We start from the raw sequence: 27105 nt of genomic DNA on the forward strand, positions 1-27105 counted from the left end.
TGTTGGTGCTGTTGTTACGGACAACCAAAGTCTCTTACATTGAGCATTACTCTCCATTGGCAGAGACACAGCAATTTATTGCTGATCCTAAGTTGTAGAATGGGCTATTAAATGTACCCTGGTAAAGGAAGTCACCTTGAAAACATCTCATTTTTACAGCAAAAACCATTAACCTAAATAATTATACAACCTGAGGAGAAATGAATGCATCCACATTTGACCTCTGCAGTCACTGGTACCTTCCTGCTATCCTTCCCACATGTGTTTAGTGGTTTCCAAACTGGAGCCCTGTTAAGAGCCCACAGCTCCCAAACGCTTCAGGGTTTGCATTGTTGAAGTGTAAACCCACTTACCAATTAAGGTTCTTCACCTTAAGTGGAACGGCCCCCGCCTTGACCTACTTTTTACTTCTTTACTCCTGTGTGTGTAATAATGTAAGCCAAATGGAAGTGTGTGCACTTAATCCATACACACACAGAGCATGAAATTAAAATGGAAAAGTCAGATCATTTATCTTACTGTATTATAGTTAATAAAAGTCATTTTTCTAAAAATTGTACATATAAAATACAGAAGTGTTTGCCTCACCCCCCCCCCCTTTTAAAGGAAAAGAGTAACAATGAAAGGATCCTTCTGTACAGTGGGTGATCTCTGAATAATTATTCCAACTCTTTTATATTTTTAATTTAAGGCAAAGAAATACATGAATATTTTTTTAAAGTCAAAGAATACTGTCTAGTTTATGGCAAACACCAAGGCCCTTTTCCCTGACTCTTTCTGCTCTTAAGTCTTTGAGCATTTCTTCTAGTATTTACTATCATACTCATAAGTAGCATGTTTACACTGGCTCACCTTGATTTTTCAATTTCAGACTTGGCTTTTACTATAAAAGACTAGGATTTACCACTTTTGTACTTCACCTTCTCTTATCCTCTCAATATTACAATTTTTGGTTAATCAATATTCAGTGCATGTAGTCTGAAGACTGTGAACTTGCTCTTCTCTGCTGAGACACACGCATTTTATTATTATTGCATTTCTTGCCTGTATAACAGTTGTTTTTAGTGAGAAAAATAACTGAATTGTTTTTCCATTCATTTAGTTTTCTGTGTACTAATTAATAATTCATGCGAAACTCTTCTAAAACAATCTAAGGTTCCCCTCAGTGCAATCATATTAGGAAATCTATCATTTCCATTCTTTCTGGAAACCTCCTAGGCCACACTGCATTGGTTGCTGCTTTGGCCTGCGTTACAGCTGTCACCTGGGATCTCCTTCTCCATCACCCTGGGAGTCCCTTGGTCTCTTTCCCATGTTGGATCCTGTTTCCAAGGTCTTGCATCTTTTTTCTTGATTTATGCTCCCATTTAGGGGGAGCAACTGTCCAGCAGCTTCCTGAGAAAAGGTATACAGGAGGTACATTTTCTGGGACCCTGCATATGGGAAAACATCTTTGTCTACCTTCTCACTTAATTGGAAATTAGACTAGGGGGTAGGTCTTCCAGTTTTTTGAGAAATCCAACACCACTGTGATTCTTGATCATTTTTAACCTGCTTTTTACCTTCCTGAAAGCCTGCAGGATATTCTCTTTCTCCCTTGTGTTCTGAAGTTTCTGTGGAACTTTTTAGTTTCATTGTTCTAGGTACCCAGTGGAATCTTTTAATCAGGAAATGCTCATGTCATTCATAATTTCTCCATTTTTTCTGTGTTCCTACTATTTTCCATCCTTTTGCCCTCATTGTTCCATTTTCTTGAAGATTTCTTCTACTTTGTCTTGTAACCTTCCTACTGAAGGATTTAAAAAATGTTAATTTTAAATTTCTGTTGTCATTGTCATATTTTTTAGCTGAAAATGTTAAAAAAAATTTTTAATGGCCTATTCTAATTTAATGGCTTCCTAATCTCTTTCCTTTCTGAGGCTATTGCTAAGTGTTTTATAGTTTTCTTCTGCTCTGAACACTGCCTTTACTTCTCCAAGTTCCTTTTTCCATTTGCTTTTTTTGTGACGTTGTCTTTCATGTTGGAGATGTTCTTCAAATGTCTGGTGATCCTTGGATGTTCATGTATATTTAACAGTGTGCCTCAAAAAGCCCATGTGTGGCAGTAACCTTTACTACGGGGTGATCTGGTGGGGACTCAGGTGTTATGTTTGGAAACTCCCAAACATGAGCATCTGGAGGTATTGTCTCTAGGGCCCATTTCCCCAGAGAGGAACACTCTGATCTCTGCAGTTGGGTAGGTCCTAAGTTTGACAGCTAAGACCTCGAAGGCATTCTGAGTCCCACTGCTTGTGTCCCAGACCTTGCATTCTGTATGGCTCTTCATGCCCAGTTCCAGCTGTGGCTGGTGTCCCCAGTTCCAGCGCTTCCCTGGTTTACCCTTTCCTTACAGTGAACCTCCCATCTTCTGCGGGCTGGGGGAGGAGTGGTCACCTGGCCAGGTGAGCTGGACAAGGGATCTGGAATCCAACCTCTCCTGGGACAGACTTTCAAACAATCCTCTTTTCCCAACCATACTCCTGCTATTTGAGGCGTCTGGTGTCTCAAATTCCCAAGCCTTCCTTGGGGGTCCACAGCACAGATCCTTACAGGCACTCAGCAGAGAAGATAAAACAGAAACCTATCAGTGTCCTTGTCAGAACTGATCAGGCTATGCTAGGGCAACAAACCACCAGATCTCCAAGGCGGCAAACAATAAAGGCTGATTCCTCTCTCACACTGCACGTCCACAGGGTCAGCAGGGGGCCTTTTCATCATGGCCACTTGGGACCCATGCTGATAGAGGCCGAGTCTTGTGACATGAGGCTTCAGGGAGAGAACACCGCTCTCAGCTGCTTCTGGCTAGAAGTGGCATCGCCTGTCATTGCTCCTACTCCATGGGCTGTGCCTGCTTCAGGGGATGAGGAAGTGTGGTGCAGGGAGAAGAGGGCAACTGGACGTACCGGGGAGCACTAATGGCCACCACAGCCAGTCACCACTTTGGTGTTCCAAAATTTTGTTGTTCTCAGCCTGCTGCTATTTCCTCTGTCTCTTGGTGCTTGTGGCTTTACATATTTTTTATTATTTTACTGTCATTTTAGTGTAGCTCTAAGAGCGAGCAAAAATAAACACTATTTCAAGCTGCAGAATACACCACTCAAAGTAGCCGACACCCTCCAATTAAGGCTGTGTGCCGCTACCATCCATCTCTGATCTTGCCGTGACTGTTCTCTACTCAGAAGGACTTTGTTGCCTAAAAAGAGATCAGGAGGCTGTGGAACTTTGCAGAACTGGCCATTCGTTAACAATCTTTTTAAGGAAGAGGGATGCTAGGTAGTTTTCAAACCCATCTCTCAAAAAAAAGAAAGTCTTTGCTAGAAGCAAATCACTAATAAGCATTTTTTAAATTTTCAGAAAACTATTTTCCCTCAGTGCTGAGCATCTAGTATATGTTCAATAAGTTCTTGCTAATGAGCAATCCTATCTTCGCATTCTGTACAAGTCACCAGAAAGCAAAAATCAGTTTGCTCCAAGTAAAGAGACAAATGCTAAAGTTCTGAGGGAATTAAAAGTAGTGCTCAAAGCAGATTTAGCTCTCAGCAGTTATCTCTGGCAAGTGGTTAGGCGACTGGTTTTTCTGTGCTTCACTATAGTTTCTAGTCATGCCCACTGAGAAGGCACTGCTTTTGTAATAAGAACTGCAGGGTTACTTCTCCAGGTCTGCTGACCATAACCATAGTAGGACAGCCCCTTTAGTTAAAACTGTACCTGTACTAATGAAGTTAAGTCTCAAATCCACAGATATTATATAGGGAAACTGCTTAGATGATACAGTTTTTTCCCTTTAAATCAGTGGCTCTTCATCTTTTATATGCTTAAGAATTACAGGAAGAATTTACAAAACAAAACACAACACAACTAGAAAAAAACAAAAACAAAAACAAAAACAAAAAACCCACGCCCCACATCACTGGGGCCCACTGAGGTATTCTGATTTGGAAAGGAAAGGCAGTATTTTGTATTTTTAACAAGTACTCCCCACACAAACTTCAGACCACACTGCTTTTAATAGTGCTTTCCATTTTCTACAAGGAATGAGCATTCAGTAAATATTTTTTGATGCTGAAGTGGAAATCAACAGAACATATATACTTATGTTTTCCCCCCATAATACCATCAAAGAAGTAGTAAACAAATGAAGCTCTTTCCTACAGATATGGCATGACAGGTAAAATACAACCCCAAAATTCAAATGGCTTAGAACTGACTGGTGGAATATTGTAAAGCACAGGTTAGGTTTCTGGTTTTGCTTTGATTATTCATAATTCAGAAAGCCTTACTACCAATTTCTTAGCATCAAGCTGAATTTCTGAGAGTATGGGTTTCTAGAGCATCTCTAATATTTTATAATTAATTTACCTTTAGAATGGAACACTGTGTGAGAGGATTAACTTGTTGTCCTGGTATAAATGAATAAAAGCAAGCCTCCGGCCCCAGTGTAGGCTGTGCTGTGGACTCATCATGAGACTACTGGGACAACACGGGTGAGCTGGTTGTTTCCTGTGAGAAAGCCGAGGGAAGAGGCCAGCATCTGGATTCAATGCTTCTGTGGCTTTTTCCAAGTTTCGAAAAGAACGTAGAACTAGGCCTCTTGCCAGCTCCCTACTTTTGAAAACCTGCTCCATTTTTACTTCATTTTCAAAATGCTTGCTGCAATCCCTCCCTACTAGCTGGGAGGAACCTGGAAACAGCTGGACATCAAGGGGAAGTCTACCTGTGAGCACACCTGTTTTGAACCTTTTGGATGTGAAGCCTAGAAAAAAGAAGAGGTACAGGACATCCTGGAACTAACTGACCCAATGCTGCCCCCTTGCTGGGGAGGATGTAGAACCTTTCCCAACAGGTTTCCAGCCTTTCCTTAAAGGTGCCAGAGATTTAATCAGCTAATAGCACATGTTGATTATTACTTAAAGAGGAGGTAAGTGATGTCTCCCTGACCTGCATAGCCCTTCTCGTATAAGTAAAGTGAACAGCTTCTAATAATGGTTTCTTACCCCAAAAGATATATTGAGAAATAGCCAAGTGCAATCATAAAATGAAGTACTAAATGAAATTGAATTTGACCTCCTGGCCCTTTTTTTTTTTTTTTAACTCCAAGCTCCCATGTTAATTGAAATTGTTGAAAAATTTTTCAGGAGAATGGGAATGTGAGAGTCGGAGCAGGAAGAGAATCTTTATAACTAGGTAGTGGGGCAAAGGTTAGTCTTCTTGATTTATTTTGAATAGATTGTAACACTCAAGCTTGCCACATTATCAAATTTTAAAGGATTTCAAAAATGAAAAATAAAATGTTGACAGGGACAGCAATAGCTTTCTGTAGCTCTTCACGAAGAAACACAATTCAGTCTAAAACCAAAAACATGTTTTTGTGACATGAAAAGGACACCCTGGTACTACTGGAAGTGAAAATTAAGCACTTACTGAAAGCCACGTTGAGGCACAGGTGGGTGAAAAACTGCAGAAATTCCTGGCAGAAAAGGAGTCTAAAATATTTCCTCTGAAGAGGCCACACTAACTGCACCAAACCTGTCAGGGGGTTGGTTCTTTAAAGCAGTGGTTCTCAAATTCTGGTCCTGGGACCAGCAGCATCAGCATCACCTGGGAACTTGTTAATGACAATGTTGAACTTCCCCTGAGCCCTGTGAGCCCAGGGCTGTTTTGGAAACAGCTTACTGCAAAAAACCCTCCACCCCATATAATTTACATACGACTCATTTATAGGTTTTCTCCCCTCTCTACCTATGACAGAGCCAGACACAGACCCCCCACATTCCCATTTGCTGAACTTTGGATTAATCAGAACAAAATACTTGTTAACCAGTCTTTGGTTAAGCTTCTCTCCTTCCTCTAGGGAGTTGAACATTGGCTAGTCTACAACCCCTCCTCAACGGCCCTTTCTGACAATATGCTGGTCTCAGGTTAAAACATTTTCTTATCTGCAAATGCATTCAAGACATGCTTTCTTCCCACTTCCTCATACCTGTCCTTTTTGCCTAAACCTAGATACTCCTGCAGATCTTAGTTGGAGATTCTCCTGCTGCTAGTCCTCCCTCCACCCCCTCGGCCCCATTACAATAGTACCTTCCTCCCCTTTGCAATACTCCTTTCCAATAAAGTCTCTCCTTATTCAATTAGGACTTGTGTGAGTGTTTACATTAGAAATACTAATTCTCAGGTCCCACCACAGACCTTCTAAATGAGAAAGGAGGGCGGGGGATGGGGTGGAGGTGGAGGGTGCACCTAAAAACCCATCTCTGAACAAGAGCTCTGGCAGCAGTTTGAGAAGCACTGATCACAGCAATCCCTTGGAGGTCTGATAAGCACCTTCAACACTTTAACTCCCAGCCACCTGTGTTCCTTTTCTTTTTTTGCTGGTGGCCAGCTGCGTTTTATTTTTATTTATTTTTAATTTTTTATTGTATTTTTTACTGCCATTTAACCCCTTATACTCCTCTCCCCCCTGCAATCACCACACTGTTGTCCATGTCCATGAGTCCTTTTTCCTTTTTGCCGGATCCCTCCACCCCCAGCCTCCCTCCCCCATAGCTGTCATCCTGTTTCTAGGAGTCTGTCTCTATTTTCACTCGCACGTACATGCAAGCTATTTTTGAGGCTTACGGCGAACACATTTTTAGCATCCCCACAGACCATTTATCTCACAGTCATTTCCCAATGACAAACAAGACCACACAGCACCCGTCTCCCCTCCTGACCACGCGCAGAGCTGAGCTAGCGGGAACGTGCACACACTTACATCTCCATCCCCCGGCCTCTGATCGTCACAATCTCTGGTGGGGCTAATGTCCTGGCGCATGACCCAGATGGGCTCTTTGGGCTCGTCGGGGGTGTAAGGCGAACGGATGGTCCTGGTTTTCACCTCCTCGATGGCCTCCTTGATGTCCTTGATGGCCAACGAGATGGCATCCCTCTTCTCCTTGCTGTACCGCTGCACCGCCTCGCCGCCCGCGGTGCCCGCCGCCCGCTGCTGCCCCGTTGGCGCTTGCGGCCCGGGGCTGTCGGGACGGCCTCCGCCCGGGGTGGAGGCGCGCTCCAGGTCCTGCTCGGCCTCCGGCATGTCCTCAGCCGCCTTGTCGAGGCTCTGAGAGCTCATGCTCTGTTTGACCTCGGCCACGATCTGGTCGATGTCCTCCTCCTGCTCGTAGCTGTCCATGCGCGGGTAGGGCGCGAACTCGGCCTCCTTTTCGGGGCTGTCGGACTCGCCGTCCGAGCGCTCATCATAGTGGTGCAGCCGCGCGCCCAAGGCCTCCTGGCGGTAAGCGGCCGCTTCGTCGCGCTCCTCCTCGTACAGCCGCAGGCCGTCGCGTGCATCCAGCTCGGGTGCGTCCCCGATCTCCTCGTACACGTGCTCCTGGAGGCCCCCGTAGTCGGCGTAGGGCTCGGCGTAGGGCTCGTCTTCGCCCCGGTGGAAGAGCCGGTGCGTGTAGACATAGCCCGAGTAGGCCGCGTTCATAGCCTCCTCGTGCTCCAGCGAGTGGAAGTGCAGGTGGTTGGGCAGCGCGCGGCGGTGCGTGGCCTCGGCGTGCTCAGCCTCCGCCTGCTCCGTGTACTCCTCGGCCTCGGGCCGGTACTGCACGGCGTAGGCGCTCTCGTCCTCCGGGTCCTGCGCGCGCTCTGGGTCGTAGCCGTCGCGGGCCGCGGCGATCACATCGCCCTCGGCCGTGTCCGTGTGGTTGTGGAAGCCGCTCTCGGTACTGGCTGAGCGCGCCAGGCACTCCCCGCGCTCCTCGTCCTCCTGCGGCCCGCCGGGCTGGGCGCGGAGGTCCTCGACAGCGCTCCCGCGCGCGGCCCGGCCCGCATAGTGCTGCTGCTGCTGCTGCTGCTGCTGCTGCTCCTCTTCCACCTCGGGGCGCTCCAGATCGGCCTCCACCGACTCGTTCACCTCCCCGCCTGCCGCCTCGTCGGTCACCTCCACCTCCGCGGCCCCCTCCAAGTGATTCATGGTGGGCGTCGGGGACGGCTGGGAGAGAGGCTGGCCGGCTCACTGCGCTCTCATTTTGCCTCACCTGGCTGAAAAAAACGAGAGGGAGGAAGAGGTGTTAAGTGGTTCGGGCTGTAGTCTTGAGCGGGGTACCAAGAGGGCCGTAAAAACAGCTGCTATTGATCCCTTCTGAATCTGGGTCAATTAAAATAAATGATTGCAAATTTAAGCTCAGTGTGACAGCACATAGTTCATTTTCCTTGTAGCCCCTACTGTAATTTGTAATTACATATCTACTTGTTCAATTGCTGACCGGCTTTCTCCCTTCCCCACCGCTCCGACTGAGAGCCCCAGGAGAGCTTTTGTTCTCCACCATGCTTACTCTTCAGGTTCTATTTCTGAAGCATATGAATAAATAGTACTACTAAACTGAATGGGCCGAATGACACATTTTCCATCTGCTAAGGGATAAACCTCTAAACTAGGATCCTAAATAACTTTAGAAATGATTCTTTAAATTTCAAGGGGAGAAAAATCTCAAAATGTTTTGAAGTCGTTGCTGCCAATACCATAAGCAGCCACGAGGGGGACTATCAGCCCCACCAGTGGGTTCTCATCCTGCCATTACTGGCTATTTCAAGAGGCTTCATAGGAGACTGGATTCATTTCCTAGAGCAGGATGTTAAAGGCTGGTACCCAGGGAAAACGGATGCCACAGTCAAATAAGTTTGAGACATGCTGACTTAGAGTTGCCGGGTTCATTGTGAATATTCAAGGGGATGAAGATACAGGAGTCAGGGTTTTCCAAACTTGTTTGACTAGGAAACTTTTTTTTCCCCCCTAGAGGCCAGAATTCTGACTAATACACTTAAAGAGACACTAGCTCACTTCCCCCATACATTGAATACAACACATGGGCAAAAAAAGTCTACCCATGTTTCCTTTATAAGGACTCTCTGAAAAAGACAACAGATTAAAAACCATATAATGTACAAATCTAAGTCTAATAAACATGAAGCTAGTATTCACAGAGAGGGATGTTAAACATACTTCAAACACTTCTCCAGGTACTATTGCTCTGTGGTGTGTCAGCTGTCTGTGGTCAGTGTTAGAAATGCAATAATGACCATCCAGAGCATCCAAATGGCCAACAATTCATGATGATCACGTGTAGAACTGACCAAATCATTGTCTTCAGTGAAAAAAGATTTTCTTACATGCATTAAAATTTTAGTTTATTCTGTGTTAAAATTATATTTGACCAGTGAACAGTGCCCCCTCATAGCACATTTATTGATTCAAAAGAAATGGGATTTCCATGCATGGGCATACACTAAATCATGGTAAGGAAAGTTGCAAAAAACGTGTTCGTTGGGGGAAAATACTGTTATAATAATGTAGTTTGGTAAAGTGGAGCTTTCTTCACTGAGTACATTTTCTTTATACCCCCATCCCAAGCCTCAGGGGAGTATTTATGGATGGAGTGCTTATATTTCACTTATTGCCATGGTTTCAAGAATACCGTATGGATTGTGGTATTGACAAGTTAATTAATAACAGGCATTTATTTGAGAAATTTCGCTAGTACAAAGGCAACTAGCAATGTTTAAAGATGGAGCTGACATTGGTGGTCATGTCCATAGTTAGTACAAAAGGTAACTGCTCTCCCTAAGGTATGTTCCCCATACCCTAGCAAATTTTGGGTGGTATTTATAAAAGAATATTAAGGCTGTTTTTAAAGAATCCCAGGTTATTGTGAGAATATGTATTGGTACAACCTTTTTGAAAAGCAATTTGGTAAAATAAATTAAATTCTCCAAATGGTAACATACCTTCGCTCCAGTAATTCTGCTTATAGAAATCTTAAAAACAAACAAACAAAAACCCACCCTCAGATGTAGATAAAGATATTTCTCACAGTATTTACTTTAAAAGCAAAAATTATAAACATTAAATATTAACCGCTAGCATTTATTAAGTACCAATAAGTACAGTGCTTAGCATGTGAGTTCATACTGCAATCTAGGAAGTTTTCTTAGCATATTGTGATCTAGGAGTTTTCTTTGCTGTGTAGCTACCCCTGGAGTTCCCAGAGCATTCAAAGTCAACCTGCCACAGCTGAACAAGTCATGTCTCCTCACCCTCTCTCCTCACCCTGGCTCCCAAGCCTGGCCCACCCCCCAGTATTTCATGTATGGGTGAATGGCACCACCAGCCACCCAATCAGGAATCTTTGCCTCACTTCCTTTCCCAAACTGATGACTGAGGTCATCGTCTTAATAACTCTTGCATCATCCTCACTGCCACTGCCATTGCCTGGCCTTAGTCTGTCTTGTCTACACAATTGTTCCCTCGACTAATTCCTCAGTTCCCTCCAGTCCATCCTCCCACTGCCAGCCTGATGATCTTTCTAAAATACAAATCTCAATCCCAGAATTCTATTTCTCAAACTCTTCAGCAATTCTTCTCTAGCGCATAGTACAAATGATTAATGAACGAGGCACTACTAGGTATTTTCTACAGAATAAATAATTTAATCCTCACACAAGCCTATGAAGAGAGTACTGTTATATTCTCCATATAGAGAGTATTATCAGCTTATTTAAAAATAAGGATATGGAGGCACTATGGAGTTAGGTGAATGCATGGGTCACACACCTGGGGATTGATTGAACCAGTGCCTGACCCACTCTCTACTCTAGGCACTGAGTGCTTGAGTCCTACTTACCTTTGGCAAACAAAACCCTTTGGCCATGTCGCTCCTTACGTCTTATCACCACACTTCACCTACACCCTATATGCTAATACCCTAGAGTTCTGACACTGACCCTAACTGCCTTCTTTTACCTCAGCCTATTTTTTACATCTACCTTTTCTTTGGTGAATCTGTCTCCCCTTTCCCAGAGCAAGTTTATAGTTGATGAATTTGTTACGTGTTGGCCTCTAGGCAATGTTCCAGGCACTGGGGAAGGGCAGTGACCAAGCCAGACAGGCTTTTCTCTCTCAGGAAGCCCACCATTCTAATGAATGGGAGGAGGGGTGAATGGAAAGGAGAGGGAAACAGACATAATTATGTTAATAAACTGCGAAGAACAGTACCAATAAAATGTCATTGGTCCAGTCAAGATAGCATAAAGTATATAAAACAAAATGGAGTCACTCATGTCAACCACGTGACTGCCAGTCAGCCATAATAGTTTAGTTCAAGAGGGAAATGACCTAAGTCATGCCAGACACATCTGGCAAGGAGACACAGCTAACATATCTGCACACATGACCAGAATAACCATGTCTGCAGAGTGGGACCACTCATAGATAGGCTCCTAGGGAAATTCCCCACTTGCCATCAGGGGTGCCAAGACGCCTATCAAGAGACCCAGAAGGGTGGAGTACATCACTCTCAAGGGTATAACTGAGGCAAGTTCTAGACCACTGGACAGCTAAGCTCCACACACCAGAGTGCATGCCACACTTATCTTCATTGGCCTTGGTCACTGGAGGCTCTGCCCTGCTGGAATGAGGACTTTGTCTGCCCTGCTGCCCACCTGGCTCCAGAGATTCTTCCTTGCAAGATGCTGATGGCTCCCTCACCCACTGTTGTGTCTCCTGGACCTGCTAACTGAGGCTCTGGGACTTGGGTTCATTATTCTCCATTGATTACTCTGTGTGTCTTATATTTCTGTTAGATTATCAGAGTGTGAATAAGATACTAACATATACTGATGCTCTACTATGAGTGAACGTGCATTCAATAAAAGCTGAGTGAATAACAGTTACCTTGTGTGATTCCTGTCTATTCCTTGGTACCAGGTTCTTTAGTAGGCAGCTAGCTGAGCAGTTGCCTGGCTGACGTATAGGAAAGACTGTATCATGAAAATATGTCTGTGACATAAATGAACAACATAACTTCAGATAGTGAAAAGGTTTATGAAGAAAATAAAATGGTAATGGCACAGAAAGTGACAGAGGAGATGTAGATAGTGGCCAAAGGATGTGATGTTTTAGCAGAGGCCTGAATGATGGAGGAAGAGGCAGCCAAATAAAAAGATCTGAGGGCCAGGCCTTGGGGTGAGAAGGGACTTGCTATGTTCAAGGACAGAAATAATGTTTGTGAAGTGATGAGAACAGAGAGGGGAAGGGACTGGGCAGGACAAGGCCTGGTACATTGGGTAGGGAATTGGGATTTTATTTCAAGTGCAGTGGCATGCTACAAAAGGTTTTTAAGCAGGGACGTGATATGGTCTGATTAACCCCTCCCTTGTCCCCACTGTACTTGTCTATCATTACATATATCATTATTATAGTACCTGTCATTCTGAGTAACAATTCCTTATAAATGTGAAGTCCTTGGGAAAAGAGGACCTGCCATTTATCTTTGATTCCCTAGATCCAAGCACAGGCGGTACAAGTAAGTAGTCAATAAAATTTTAGTGGGTGGAAAGAAAACAATTATTTCTCCCCAGTATCTGGGTCCTTCTAGACATCGGCATGCTCAGCCTTTGGAGAAGAACTCACTTTGTCTTTCCATCTTGAGTCTTTGCTATCTCATCCATCCATGCAACTTCATCCACCTTCTGATGCTCTAAGTACCCAAAGAACTCTAGTGATCTAACATTTTCCTACATTTGATTGTGTTGATACAGCTGGCATTTAGAGGACCTGTACCATGCAATGTGCAAGGCAAAGGGGATACAAAAGTTTCTAAACCATGGCCCTAGCCCTCAAGGGCTGACCGCTTCAATAATTATAATACCTGGTGATCAGCGCAAAATAGAAACAGGTTCAATCTACATAAGGAGCCCAGTTAAAACAACAGCAACTGCATCAACCTTTGTGAATCAGAGGTTCTTATAGGTTCTGCATTTCATGAGCTTGTGAGCATCCTGAGAACTAAAGCCTAAGAGAGGAGTGCCATCATCCAACCAATGTCCTTAATTATCACCCATGCACCTCTGGAGGCCAAGAGTAGGGAAAGCAGCAGCTGGTTGAGAAAATTCCTCTGTTTCTATAGAAGGCTGGATGACCTGGGATACACAGGCAAGACAGCCCCCTCCTTAACATGGAGAGGGGGTACTGTGGCTTTTTGGCTGCAGGAGTGAGGGAATCCAGGCTGTCAGGAGTGAAGCACAGGTAGCTTTCTGACCCCTGGTTCTGGAATGTTCTACGGCCAGACTAAAAAAGGTAGATAAAGGGAGGGAATTCCACTGTAGTACACTATTTAGAAATAAAACATTTCACAAGTCAGCAGCAGAATCTAGGTATCTCACAATGTCAGCTAAGGTTTGTGCTGGTCTGGGATTAATGGAAAGGAAAGCTGTAAATGACTTTGGTTGGTCTGTCCTTAAGTAGTAACTGATAGGGGTTCCTAGTAGACTCTCCTTTTTAACACATTCAGAAGTAGATTTAGAAGAAGAGTCTTACTTAAGACAAAATTCAATGTAAAAAAGAAAAAAAGGAATTATACCAGGTTGTTAACACAAAGGATATTGTGTGTTAGAGGGACAGTAATGCAGGTGTGGGGAAAACACAGGAACATAGAGGGCAGCCAAGTGGAAAAAGAAGACTACACTAGTCACCCTCTCACTTGGAAAAATTAGAATGAACAACATGATTCCATTTATATAAGTTTTTATAATTTCACATGTATTTAAGAAGTACAATCACTTCCCATGGACTTAATGAATAGTCCTCATATCCCACTACTATTTCTTAGGACTGAAGCCTATTCTAATCCACCTGTACACATACTGTTCCAATCAGCATGACATCTGCCACCATGCCATTGAAGGACCTGACAATGACCCTGAGACTGTGGTGATATGTTAATTTAATTTCCATAGCAACAAGGAGCTGGGGTTGCCAAATAAGATTATGCCCTGGATGTAGTGTACAAACACACACACACACACACACACACGTGTGTACTCTGCACAGCCTGGGAGATTAATGGTTCTCATTAAAAAAAAGAAAAAGGATGACAGAATAAGAATACCCAGGTATTCTTAACTATCTTCCCTATCCTATATTTCCTTTCCATAAAGTAAATCAATTGTGAAACATTTCTGGGAATCTGAAGGACATTAGAAACCCTACTCAAATCATCAGCTTTTCTAAACATAACGCATCTATTAACAGAAAGAGTAACAGAGTTCATTAAAGCTTAATTTCCTTTGATTCACTTGGAAGGTAAATTTAGTAATACTGGGGTGGGAGCCAAGGTGGATATAGAACACACATTACTCCTTAAAATCATCTTCAGTTTAAATAGGCTCATACTGTCAGAAAAACCCTCCTCACACAGATCGGCTCAGCAAAATGGTATTTGTTTCCCCTATTATCCTTGTGCCTGAAACTGTAAAGCATGGCTTGACAGAATATTGGTAATGGTTTCAGAAGGAGTTGAGAACCTGAACCCAAGGAATGTTGCTGAATGGCTAGATGTCAACCTGAGTGAGGTCTCTGTGGTTGGACTCCAGGGCTTTGTCCTTGACCCTATCCCACTTAGATGAAGATATGTGAGCTTGCCATGTTCAGTTTTCCACTCTGCACCTTCTCCACCCTGCTCTGTGTCCTGTGAGGTTGGCCTCTTTGGGCTGATTCCACAGCTGCCTGTTCCTCTGGCTCATGTTTGGGTTTGGCCAATGGGGACATCTGGTGGGACATCAGAAAGAGAGGAAGGCAACTGAGGTTCCCTCCCTACAAAATTTCCTCAGGCTGGCAATGTCTGGAGGGCATAGCCCCTGTCAGATGGCCCTCTCCATGTGGTTTCACCTTATGGCTCCCTCTCCTTCCTTTCAGGCTTATGGGTAGTAAGGGTGGTGGGATCCCACAAATAGTCCCTCTATTCCACTTTTGGTATCTCTGCATATTACCTAATTTGAATGCCCTATCTATCTCCTGCTAGGACCCTAGCTAATACCAAAGGTGTAATACTCATGTTAGTAGGTGACAAAAAATAAATCAATAACTAGTCCAATTAAAGAGAAGGGTAAAACAAGAAACAGTACAGCTGTAGCAAGAATCATGAAGTTGGCACCTGAAGGGGAAATACTGCCCCAGGCCTCTGCCGTGTCTTCCCAGACCTATGGCACTGCCTTTCCATGGGCTATATGACATTCAGGGATTGATGGAGGAAATCCACAGGAAGCATAATGGGCATAAAAACATGCCTGCCTGTATCACAGCCCCTACATTCTTCTCCTTTCAACAGCAGAGGCTACTTGATCTTCTATTGCCCTAGTCCATCAACTGTAGGCTCAGTCCATTCCCAGCCTCAGTGCAATCCTAACGTTAGACCTAGCTTTGCCCCTCCCTCAAGAATTAGGATCTGGACCCTGACCTTCCACCCTGTGATTTGGGTTGTCCCCCATGGACAGATTGTCCCAATGTTGCCTTCCTCATCACCTTGGGTACCCCATTTTCTGGATCAAGAATGTCAATAGCTTATATGGATGGCCACTTGTTGATGATTGCCATACCCCTTAAACATGGTGAATAGCTTGCTGGACTAAACTTTCATTCATACATGAAATTGTCTTATAGCACCTGCTAGAAGGACCTGGGTCTTGATTCTTCTCAACAAGCCTTTGTAGATTCTATACACAGATGTTTCAAGGCCTTTTCTCAAAACACACTGGCCATTCCCTTATTGGGATAGCTTTCAAAGTTAATTTATGGGATTTAAATGACCAGCAAATCATCCTCAATATTCTATAGTCATATTTAGTCATATTTGATTTTTTAAGATTAGCCCCCCCCTTATTTATAAGTGTTAGCCATGAATGGTGCTTGATATTCTTCAAATATCAAATCAATCCCTAAAGGGTCATCCAACCATCCACTACACTTAGTGAGGTATTGTAGTGGTTAAGGGGACAGGTGTGGGAAACAGACTGCCTAAATTTGCTTCCTGGTTTCATCACGCACTAACTCTGACTTTAGATCACTTTCTCATAGCAAATACTCCAATTTTTATCATTTCCAAAATGGGGACACTAATAGTACCTATATCACAGGATTACTAGATGATACAAATTAATACATAGAAAATACTTAGAACAGTACCTGATACATTTTAAGTGCTATTTAACAGTTATTGGTGCATTTTCTGCACACACCATAGTTAGTACTTAACAGATACAGTTAACACAGTATTTAAAAAGAAAAAATTAAAACAATGTTCGTATAAGTGACTTGAGTACATCGTACATTTATTCATGCTACTCTTTTCCAAATAAGGCTATATAAGGACAGAAAACAAGCATTTAAGCTTCTTTTAATCCATTTACAAATAAATCCATCAAATAATGATCACAAATCCTGTATTACGTGTAGGTCAATATACATGGCACTTTCCATACTATGTTTCTAACCCTCACAAAAGTTCCAATGGGAATTATTACCTCCACTTGCTAATTTTGAAGCAGAAGCTCAGACAGCTTAAATAACTTGTCCAAGGTCAATCACAGCTGAAAGGGGTGGAAGCAGACCCATCTGGCTCTCACTGTTCATATTCTTCCTATTACATTTCACTAAGCCCAGAAAGTGACTTGATTGATTTTTAAAACAAACATATAAATTGGTATAATCCCCTTTAGACCAGTCATCTTGGCAGACTCTATACTAATATGTTCCAGGGGCACTGCTTTTGTTCAAAAACACTTTGGCCACTCCTATATTGGAATTGATTTCAAAGTTAATTTAAGGGTTTTGAAGCTACCAGTTCATCATTTTCAATATTGTATAGCCATATTTAGTCATATCTGATTTTTAATCTTAAAGGGTATCACCCATTTTTATCGCCTCCCTTGTTTACAATATTTGGCTGTGAATGCTATTTGATGTTCTCCAAATATCAAACCCAACCCTAAAGGCTGAAGATGTGCAGCAGCCAGGGTTATTAAATAGACACTTGTTCAAGCGCCAAAGTCAATTCCAAATGAGAGCTTTAAAAATTGTGTTGGCCAAAGGTCACATCTTTGACATAAACTTTTATTCTTGCAGAGTAAACAGAGGGACAGAGGCCATTTGGATGAATACATTCTTGTGTGATTAATACAAAATCAGGCTCGTTACTTTCATGCACCTTGAAGTCTGTGTAATTGCGGCTAACACTTAACCGGGCAGGAAAATTAATTCTTCCACTTGTATTAATTCAGATGTGCTGACCCTGAGGTTCTGGTCACAAGCCAGCCTTTGATTAAAGAGAAAATTTTAAATTTATGCAGACTTCTTTATCATCTGGCTCTTTAATGTCTAGTGCTTTAACAATCAAATCATTCATTTATCATTCTGATTCCAATGAAATACAAGAAATAAGCTTAACGGCAATCATGGAAACTCAGAGGGGAAATCTTGCAAATTTTATAGAAAACTCAAGGGGTATTCTCTGGAAATCAAAACCAATTAAAAGTCTATCTGAGTTTTGTGAAATGCCTCTGGTATAAAACTAAACATACCTACATTATCTATATTTATCAAGGGTTACAAAAACTTGGTACTATTTTTTTTTTGTCATTTTTTCCCTGTTAAATCCCTTTCTTCATGCCCCCAAACAACTTTCTTTCCTCACCCCACTATGTTTATTATCTTTGTTGCTACATTACTCTCAGTTCAGGGCTATTACATCACCAGTTCCAATCAATTTCAACCATTTTCCTGATATTTCTGTTGTTATACAGAAAGTCATATACATACAACACTGTAGTGGTAAAGACAGTAAATCTCTAAGATCAGTGCAGCTGTTTTCAGAGGCTCATTATTTCTTATTGCAAAGGGAGATGGAAACAGGGGACTATCTGGCTAAGGATGAATTGAACAATAATTCATTAAAATGTACCCTTCCCTTTGAGACCACAGTACAGCACCTCAAATTTACTGCTATTGTTACTTTTACAAATTATCTGGTTCATTAGAAAATCAGTTAACTTGCTTCTTTCTATTCCCTCAAGTATTCTGTAGCTTTCTCTAGCATTTTCTGTTAAAATTCACACCAGAATGTCAGCCATGATCCTAATTATGAAGCTTTAAATTAAATTCTTGTTCCCAAGCTTCTTTTGAATTCACAGGTCAAGAAGGCAGCACAGGGTATGCCAGCACAGTCCTCAAACATTTTTTTCAATTATGTCCCAAATCTGATATACACCAGACGATTACAAACAGCTGTATCCCAAAAGGTTTGCTCCTTGACAATTTGGCTTCATAACTCCCCAAATCTATTAAGCAACTATTAGGTAGCAACGTTGGCGTTGACTTAAATTTCAATTTGATGAGCCAGAAACTCCATATTGATTCAAAACCAACTCTTTCAGTTTAGTCAACTCTCTCAATTCAGTCACATTAGCAAAAAGTTAACAGGGAAAGAACCCAAATGTAGGAAAATAAGAAAACTGTTCTTTCTTGAAATTATTCATGAACAGTCTGGAAACTCATACGAGTTCATTGGACATGCTGACTAGAATGCAAAGAGATAGGGTATCTAAACTCTACACTCTTCTTCTAGTTAACTAATCTCATTTATGTCTCAAATATGTATAATCAGTGAAAAGCAAACCTGGTTTTCCAGGACCCAGAACTTTTCAGTCACCTTGAGGGAAGTCATGAGGTTCTCCAAAGGAAATTCTCCTTAATTTGCTTTATTAAAAAAAACAGTGTAGATTTTACCAAAGGTTTCATAGTGAAAACTGAGGTGAGAAATTACATTGCATCTCACACCATCACCCTCCAAAAAACCACACTGGTTAAAGGTTCCCACCTCTTCCTTTTCAGTCATCAGCCACAGGACTTCTTTCTGTCTCTCATGAACCTTCCCTACATTTCTGAGTCCTCATGGTTCTTGTCCCTTCCTTATGGATCATTACAGTCCAGTAGAAATATATTGTGAACCACATATGTAATTAATATTTTTCTAGTAGTCACATTAATAAAGGTAAAGGAAGTACAATTAGTTTTAGTAATATACAGTTGACCCTTGAACAAAACGAGTTTAAGTTGCATGGGTCCATTTATATGTGGAAGTTTCTCAATAAATACATAAGCTGCCATAAACACATTCTTCTTATGATTTTCTCAATAACATTTTCTCTTCTCCAGCTCACTCTGTTGTAAGAATATAGTGTATAATACATATAACTTACAATATATGTGTTAACTGATTGTTTATGTTATTGGTAAGGCTTTCTGTCAACAATAAGCTAATAGTAGTTAAGTTTGGGGGGAGTCAAAAGCTATACATAGGTTTTTCAACTGCAGAGGGTCAGCATCCCTAAACCTAATATATTCAAAATGTCATCTTAATGTATGATCAATATAAGCAATTATTACTGAGTCAGTTCCCATTTTTTTTTTCCTACTAAATTAGCAAAATCCAATGTAAATTTTATACTTACAGCACACCTCAATTAGGACTAGCCACATTACAAGTGCTCAGTCCCCACATGTGTGCAGTGCAGTTCTAGATTTTCCTCTCAGGTTTCCCAAACTCTGTTTCTTTTGCATAACAATTTCAAAAGTGTACACCATTACCTTCCTCCATCACCCTGCTCAATAAACAAAATACCCTCCAGTATTCAGAAATTTCCCTCCAAATAACTGAAGAATATGAATAACAAATAAATGAGTGAATGAAAAGGCTGGTTGTTCCTGTGACCCAGAACCAAGTCATATACTGTCTGGTCAGCTGTTTCCCGAGGGAACCGGTCCCATATTCCTCCCTCCCCCAGTCTTCACCATTGTCCTTTAATCTCAGATGTCTTTGGACCTGGAGTCCAGTGTCACTGTCCCTGCTCCTCTCCCCTCAGTTACTCCCAGCCTCGCCCTCCCTTTTCCCTTCTGTCCCCCTCACCTATAACCCTCATGCTCATGGTTACAGCTAACCCACAACTCCTGCCCTCAAGCACACAGGGCTTCTGCTGCAGAGAACAGCATAAGTTGCTCAGATTCCCCAAACTGGCAATGAGGCTAGGGGGAAGCCAGGCAAAGTAAGAACAAAGAAAACCCTTTAATGTCACCTGGAGGAGGGGTGGGAAGGGGGAAGAGAACACAACAGACTGGGAAATCAAGTCAAAGGCAGTATAGCATAGTGGTTAAAATAACACACAGTGAATCAGACTGCCTGGTTTCAAATTTATGGGGCCTTGGACAAGTCATATAACTACTGTGCCTCAGTTTCTTCTTCTCTAAATGGGGGTAATAATAGCGTCTACCTCATAGGATTATTGAAGAGTTAAGTGAGATAATAAAACACTAAGAACAAGAATAAAACAATACTAGGGGAGACCCCTTCACCCCCAAAAACCAGGAATTATCTTCTGGAGGGTGGACCCCTTATAGTACAGGCTTCTCAGGCTAGGAACCCATCCGTATCAGTGTATCAGCTGGCATTGTTGTGAGAGGCTGCATTTGGCTTCAGTGAATTTTTTTTGAAGACTCAACATATTTTCCCATTTCATGATAGATAATATATGAGTGCACCTGCCCACACTGTGCTGAGTGTTAAGCAGTGTTTGACCAAAAACTGCATGACCCCTGTGACCCACCCTCCCTACTCACTGGATCTTGCCCTGAGAAATTTTGTTTGTTTGTTTGTTTTCCTGGATTAAAAAAGTCCTCAAAGTGAAACATTTTCCCAATGTGGAAGAGGTGAAACAAAAAACAGCAGAAGCACTAAAAGGCATCAAAATCAATGAGTTCAGATACTGTTTTTAGCAGTGGAAAAAAAATCTCTATAGGTATATTGCATCAAACGGAGAGTACTTTGAAGCTGACTAAAGTTTAAGCATATAAGAATAAATACAAAATTTTTTATAAATAAATTCTGTTTGTTTGTTTTTTTGGTGACCCATGCCCCGTATACTTTCAACCCTTAGAATGTGCAATACCAAGAATAAACACTAATCTGAACTATGGACTTTGAGTGATAATGATGTGTTGACATAGTTTATCAATTGTAAAAAAATGTACCACTGTGGTGCAGGATGTCAATACTGTGGGACGGGGTATATGGCAACTGTAATTTTGGTTCAATTTTGCTGTGAGCCTAAAACTGCTCTAGAACATAAAATATATGAGAAAATGTATATATTCCACTATTTAAATATATATTTATACATGTATTTAAAATGTACTTTATACTGTGCATGTTGTATATAATATACAGGGATGGTCAAAAGTAGACGTACATTTTTGAGTATGCAAAACATGGAGTTTATTCTTGTATTATTATTTAACAATTATTGTATTATTTATTTATTTACAACTGTAAGCCTACTTTTTTGCACCCTTGTATATGTTAAAATGTAGATATATAGAAATATTATAGAAATATTATACATATAAATAATATACATATACTTAAATATAATTATGTAAATAATAGGTATATATTTAAATATATTCTATATAACATAAACATAATGTATTATATTTAAACACATAAATATATGTATTTTCTTATTTAAAATATGCAAGCAAGGCTGTTCCACTTTAAAAACTATCCCACTTGCCCTCACTAAAGCTTAAATGACATGCGGGTTGGCCACACTTATTGTCCCAGTTCTAATACTCTGTGAAACCAGGTGTGGGCGGCAGGAATATGACTGTCACAGGGAGTCTGGCTCAAAGGCTGTTCTGTGATGCATGTATAACTGCTATTTCTGGAGTTTCTGATCAAGCTGGTGTCCACACCCTGGGCTTCTGGCTCACAAAGTGCCTGCTCAGACATGGGTAGCGCTCAGCTCACATCTGCCACTGTGCCTCCAGCACGCTGCAACCAAGCCTCCTTCTTTCAGCATGTGCTTTGGTGAGCTGTTGAGCCACTCTGCTTGCCCACCACACAGCTGCCCGCTTCAGCTTACAATACCAATCTCTCTGACCTTGTGTTACTGCACCCACCCAGCTCCAACTCAGGAAAATCACACCTGTGCGCAGGCAAGCTGCTTACAGACCTTAATTTGCAATCATAAGTTTTTAGGACCTGTCCGTGTCTAGAAAATGGGTCAATGAAGGGTAATTTCAAAGTATCCATCAAAATTACTCTTCTGAGCAATTTACATCTATATTAATACGTAGTTTGTGAAATGACTTTCATTATTTAAATTACTAAAGCATAGCTTGTGTTCACAAAAGACTTGAAATGACTAAGATGTACACATTAGGAAACTGGTAAAATAAGATATACATAGAATTCTATAAAACATAAAAGGGTAATCTTTATGTAGAGATGACAGAAAGGACTCCCCGGTATATTAAATTAAAGCAAGGTCAAAACAGGGTGTAATAAGCAACACCACAAATGTAGAAGAGGAGGGAAGAGAATGTCTATGTGGAAAAGTCTCTGAAACGACAAAAACAAATAAACAAACAAACTCACACCAGTAGTCATTTCTTTTGGAGGAGGGGAGGGTGAGGAAGAACTGGGCAGATGGGGGACTAGGGTGAGGGGAAGGCTTTTCAGCCTCTGCCTTTTGAACTTTTTTGATGTGTGAACCATGACCCTATTTTTTAAAGTAAATATGTAATGAAAATAATAATCTGTTCTGCTTCTCGCATGGGGATGGTGGCTGCTTTATGAACGGTAAAGTGCCTGGGAAATTCATCCCCTTTCTTGCTGAGTAGGGCTTTGTGGTGGGGCCGATGAGCGGAATCCCTGTAAAACCTTTTTCTTCCATTACTGATGGAAGTTTCTCACCACCTGTCACCTTTCTTACTGCCATGCTGTTACTCAACCTCTGTTTTTCTTTGAGCCTCACTCTTCAACAGTGACGTCTCTGCTGACAGACTGCAGGGGTGGTCAAAAAGACTTTAAGAGTTGCTGTGCTTACGTAGGCACTCTTAGTCAGGCTGCGGGCACTCGTTTGCACTCCAGAAGCTCACTGTTATCAGTTCACTGATGGACGGAATTATAAAGTAACAAAAATTGAGAACCTAAAGCGGTGACAAAAGGGTTGTCCTTACTTTACAGATAAGGACGCCAGTGAGCGGAGAGGTTATGTGGCTTGTTCAGAGAAAGGCACACAGGTGGTAATGAAGCTAGCACCGGGGAGCAAGCAGCATGTTGCCTGTTCTCTTTTTACACCTCCTGCCACTGTTCCACCACCATGCCAATTTATTAATTGACAAAGAGGACATGCTCCCTAGTTACGTTACAAAAGACAGATCTACTAAATAAAAGAAAACAATGACCAAAAAGATGCATGGTTAAATGTTATCAGAGCAAATGAAAGGAATTACAACTTACAACTCTTCAAACAACTCGAGGCAAATCTGATCATGCCATCCTTTCTATCCACACAAGCCCTGACTTTCCAGTACCCAGAATGCACATGTCATTCCTGAGGAGAGAGATATTTGGATATAGAATGTAGCAGATACGGTTTGTCGCTACCAAAAATTTGAGCTCATCCTCCATAAGGTGAGACTGCCACCAATAACTGCATTTCCAAGCCCTCCTTACACCCAGATAGGGCCAAGACTAGTTCTCTCCACAGGAATGAAAATGGAAGGGAGGATGTCCTTTCTGGGCTAGGTCGTTTAAGAAGTGAGCTTGCCATTTTCACACCCCTCTCCCCCTCCACTGGCTAAATGCGAGACTGAGACCTGCAGGATATCAGCATCACAAGAAAGAAATGGCCTGAATCCCTGAATCAACCGCAGGGAGGAAAGCTGCCTACTGACCAGAAATAGCCTGCCCTGGACTGCCCGCTGTTAGTAAATGAACTTTTAATGTGTTACTACAATAAAATTTTGGAGCTTGTTTATGTTATTCTAATCAATCAGTGCACGGGAGCATTTCAGTGGGGACTCAAAACAAATCATTAACTCTCAGCTTTAAAAAAGAATCACTGAGTAAGTGGAGAAAAAAATATCCTGTTTCTGCTTTCAGTTCCATAACTCAACAAAACATGCCACAATTTACTTACTTAATTTAGGCAGTATCTGTTGACTTCCTGCTACGAAAGATAATGAAAGATGAGAATTTAGCTTACTTAATCTCCCCTTTTTCTTCTGTCTCTCAATGTTTAATAACCATATTTTTTATTGGTTACATTTCTAATTTTAAATACTAGCTTTTTCTAAAAAGACCATTTAAAGAATGTTTTTAGCTTTACAGCAAAATTAAGAGGGATGTACAGAGATTTCTCATATACACTCTGCCCCCACACATGCAAAGCCTCTCTCATTATCAACATTATTCACAAGAGTGGTAAATTTTTGTGTTTTGTATTTTGTCTTAAAGTGCTTTGATTCTATCTTTACATTCAATTGATCATTGGGCACAGAATTCTACGTTCATAATAATTTTTTTCATATTATGCAGTCATCAGCCTTTGTGTTCTAGCCCGTTTACGTGCACATAAATCACCTGGTGATCTTATTAAAATGTAGATTCTGACAGGTGGGTATGGGGTGGGGCCTGAGAGTCTGCATTTCTAATAAGCACCCAGAGGATGATCCTGCTGCTCGTCTGAGGACCACGCTTGAGTAGTGTTCCCAGCTCTCAGAGCTGCTGCTGAGCCTAATTCATACACTCCTGCAGTCTTTCTCTCTCTGGGATCGTTCAACATATTGCTCCTATTCTTAATGCTTGGAAATTTCAAGAATGAGGCTTTAATTCTTTTGTTAATCTTTGTCTTCTGCATTGTTTTCTTTTTTGAATTTTCTAAATTTAATCTTTATTGTATTTTTTCCATTACCATTTATCCCCCTTACACCCCCCTCCCCTCAGCAATCACCACACTGGGATCCATGTCCATGAGTCCTTTTTCCTCTTTACTCAGTGTCTCCACCCGTAAGCACCCTTCCCCCCATCAGCTGTCATCTGTTCTCGATCTATGAGTTTGTCTCTGGTTTGCTTGTTAGTTCAGTTTGTTCATCAGATTCCACATATGAGTGAAATCATACGATATTTGTCTTTCTCTGACTGGCTTATTTCACTTAGCATGATGTTCTCCAGGTCCATCCAAACTGTTGCAAAGAGTAAAATTTTCTTCTTTTTTATGGCCAAGTAGAATTCTATTCTGTAAATGTCCCATAATTGTTTTTGTCCTCTTATCTATCGATGGACACTTGGGCTGCTTCCATATCTTGGCAATTGTAAATAATGCTGCAATGAACATAGGGGTGCTTATGTTCTTTCAAATTAGTGTTTTGGGTTCCTTTGGATATATTCCCACAAGTGGGATCTCTGGGTCAAAATGTAGATCCATTTTTAAGTTTTTGAGGTGTCTCCACACTGCTTTCTACAGTGGCTGCACAAAATGAAACTAGACCACCTTCTTAACCACACAGAATAAATTAAAAATGAATCAAAGACTTAAATGCTAGACCCCAAACCATAAAAAATCCTAGAAGAAAACGTAGGCAGCAAAGTCTTGGATATTGCTCATAGAAAATTTTTATCAGATATATCTCCCCAGGCAAGTGAAACAAAAGAAAAAGTAAACAAATGGGACTACATCAAACTAAAAAGTTTTTGCACAGCAAAGGGAATCATCAACAAAATAAAAAGACAACCCACAGAATGGGAAAACATATCTGCTGATACATCTAGTAAGAGGATACTCATATACAAAATTTATAAAGTACTTACAAAATCAACACCAAAAAAACAAACAACCCAATTAAAAAATGGACAAAGGACCTGAACAGACACTACTCCGGAGAGGACATACAGATGGACAATAGACATATGAAAAGATGCTCAATGTGACTAATCACCAGAGAAATGGAAATTAAAACTGGATGAGATACCATCTCACACCTGTCAGAATGGCTGTCATCGATAAATCAACAAAAAAACAAGTGCTGACAAGGATGTGGAGAAAGGGGAATGCTTTTGCACCGTTGGTGGGAATGACCTGCATTTTGAAGACCATTTTAACCTGAAGATTTGTGTCTTGAATATTGTATTATTTCTTGATAATTTCCTCCCTTTTCTTCTGCCATTTTCTCTGGCTTTACTTCCTGAGACTCCTGTTGGTCAGATGTTGGAGTCTTTTCTTTTCCCAGCTTTTCTGAGATATAATTGACAAATGACATTGTATAAGCTTAAGGTGGACAACTTGTTGATTTGATATATATTACAAAATGATTATGTACCACCATAGTGTTAGCTAATACCTCCATCATGTCATATTATTACTGCTTCTTTTTTTGTGGTGAGAACATGTAAGCTCTACTTGCTTGGCAACTTTTAAGTACATAATAAATATTAACTGTAATCACAGTTAACTCATTCATCTTTTAACTGGAAGTTTATTTCCTTTGACCAACATCTCTTCATTTCCCAAACTCCACAGCCCCTGATAACCTCCATTGTATTCTGTTTCTATGAATTCATATTGTTTAGTTTCTACATGTAAGTGGTATCAGGCAGTATTTGTTTTTTCTGTCTGATTTACTTCACTTGGCATAATGCCCTTAAGAGGTCCATCCATGTTGTCACAAGTCACAAATGGCAAGATTTCCTTTTTCCTCATGGTTAAAAAAAAAAAAATATATATATATATATATATACATACACACACACACACATACATATATATATATATATACATACACACATATATATATATACACACATATATATTTTTTCTTACATTTTCTCGATCCATTAATCTGTTGATGGACACAGCTTGTTTTAATATCTCGGCTATCATGAGTCATGCTGTAATAAACATGGGAGTGCAGTTATCTCCTCAAGATTCTGTTTTCCCTTTGTTTGGCTATATACCCAGAAGTGAAATTTCTGGATCATATGGTGGTTCTATTTTTAATTTTTTGAGGAACTGCCATACTATTTTCATAGTGGCTGTGTTAGAGCTACTGGACTGGTCCTTTAGTTCTCTTTTCTTTCTCTACTGTTTCTACTTCTTTCTCTCTTTTTTTAAAAGTATATTTTATTGATTATGTTGTTACAGTAGTCCCATTTTTTTCCCTTTGCTCCTCTCTGCCCAGTACCCCCCCTTCCCTCCAGCAACCCCACCCCCCTTAGTTCATGTCCATGGGTTGTGTATATCAGTTCTTTGGCTTCATTCTTTCCTATATTATTAACTTCCCCCTGTCTATTTTGCACTAACCAATTATGCTTCTTAATCCCTGCACCATTTCCCCATTTCTCCCCCTTTTCC

The 27105-nt window shown here is 41.3% G+C and overlaps 1 protein-coding gene across 4 annotated transcripts in view; it reads right to left on the reverse strand.

Annotated features, from left to right (window-relative positions):
* The window catches only part of APBA1 (amyloid beta precursor protein binding family A member 1), a 202919-nt gene that overhangs the window by 53715 nt on the left and 122099 nt on the right, over positions 1-27105 (reverse strand). For all 4 annotated transcript variants that reach the window (XM_090274160.1, XM_090274162.1, XM_090274161.1 and 1 more), the window contains exon 3: positions 6794-8067. In XM_090274160.1, the coding sequence (XP_090130286.1) occupies positions 6794-7999 (1206 nt within the window). In that variant the 5' untranslated portion in view covers positions 8000-8067. The remainder of the gene's footprint in view (positions 1-6793; positions 8068-27105) is intronic.

Source organism: Furipterus horrens, unplaced genomic scaffold, assembly GCF_987537825.1.
Source record: "Furipterus horrens unplaced genomic scaffold, mFurHor1.1.pri manual_scaffold_4, whole genome shotgun sequence".
In the NCBI taxonomy this organism is placed as follows: Eukaryota; Metazoa; Chordata; class Mammalia; order Chiroptera; family Furipteridae; genus Furipterus; species Furipterus horrens.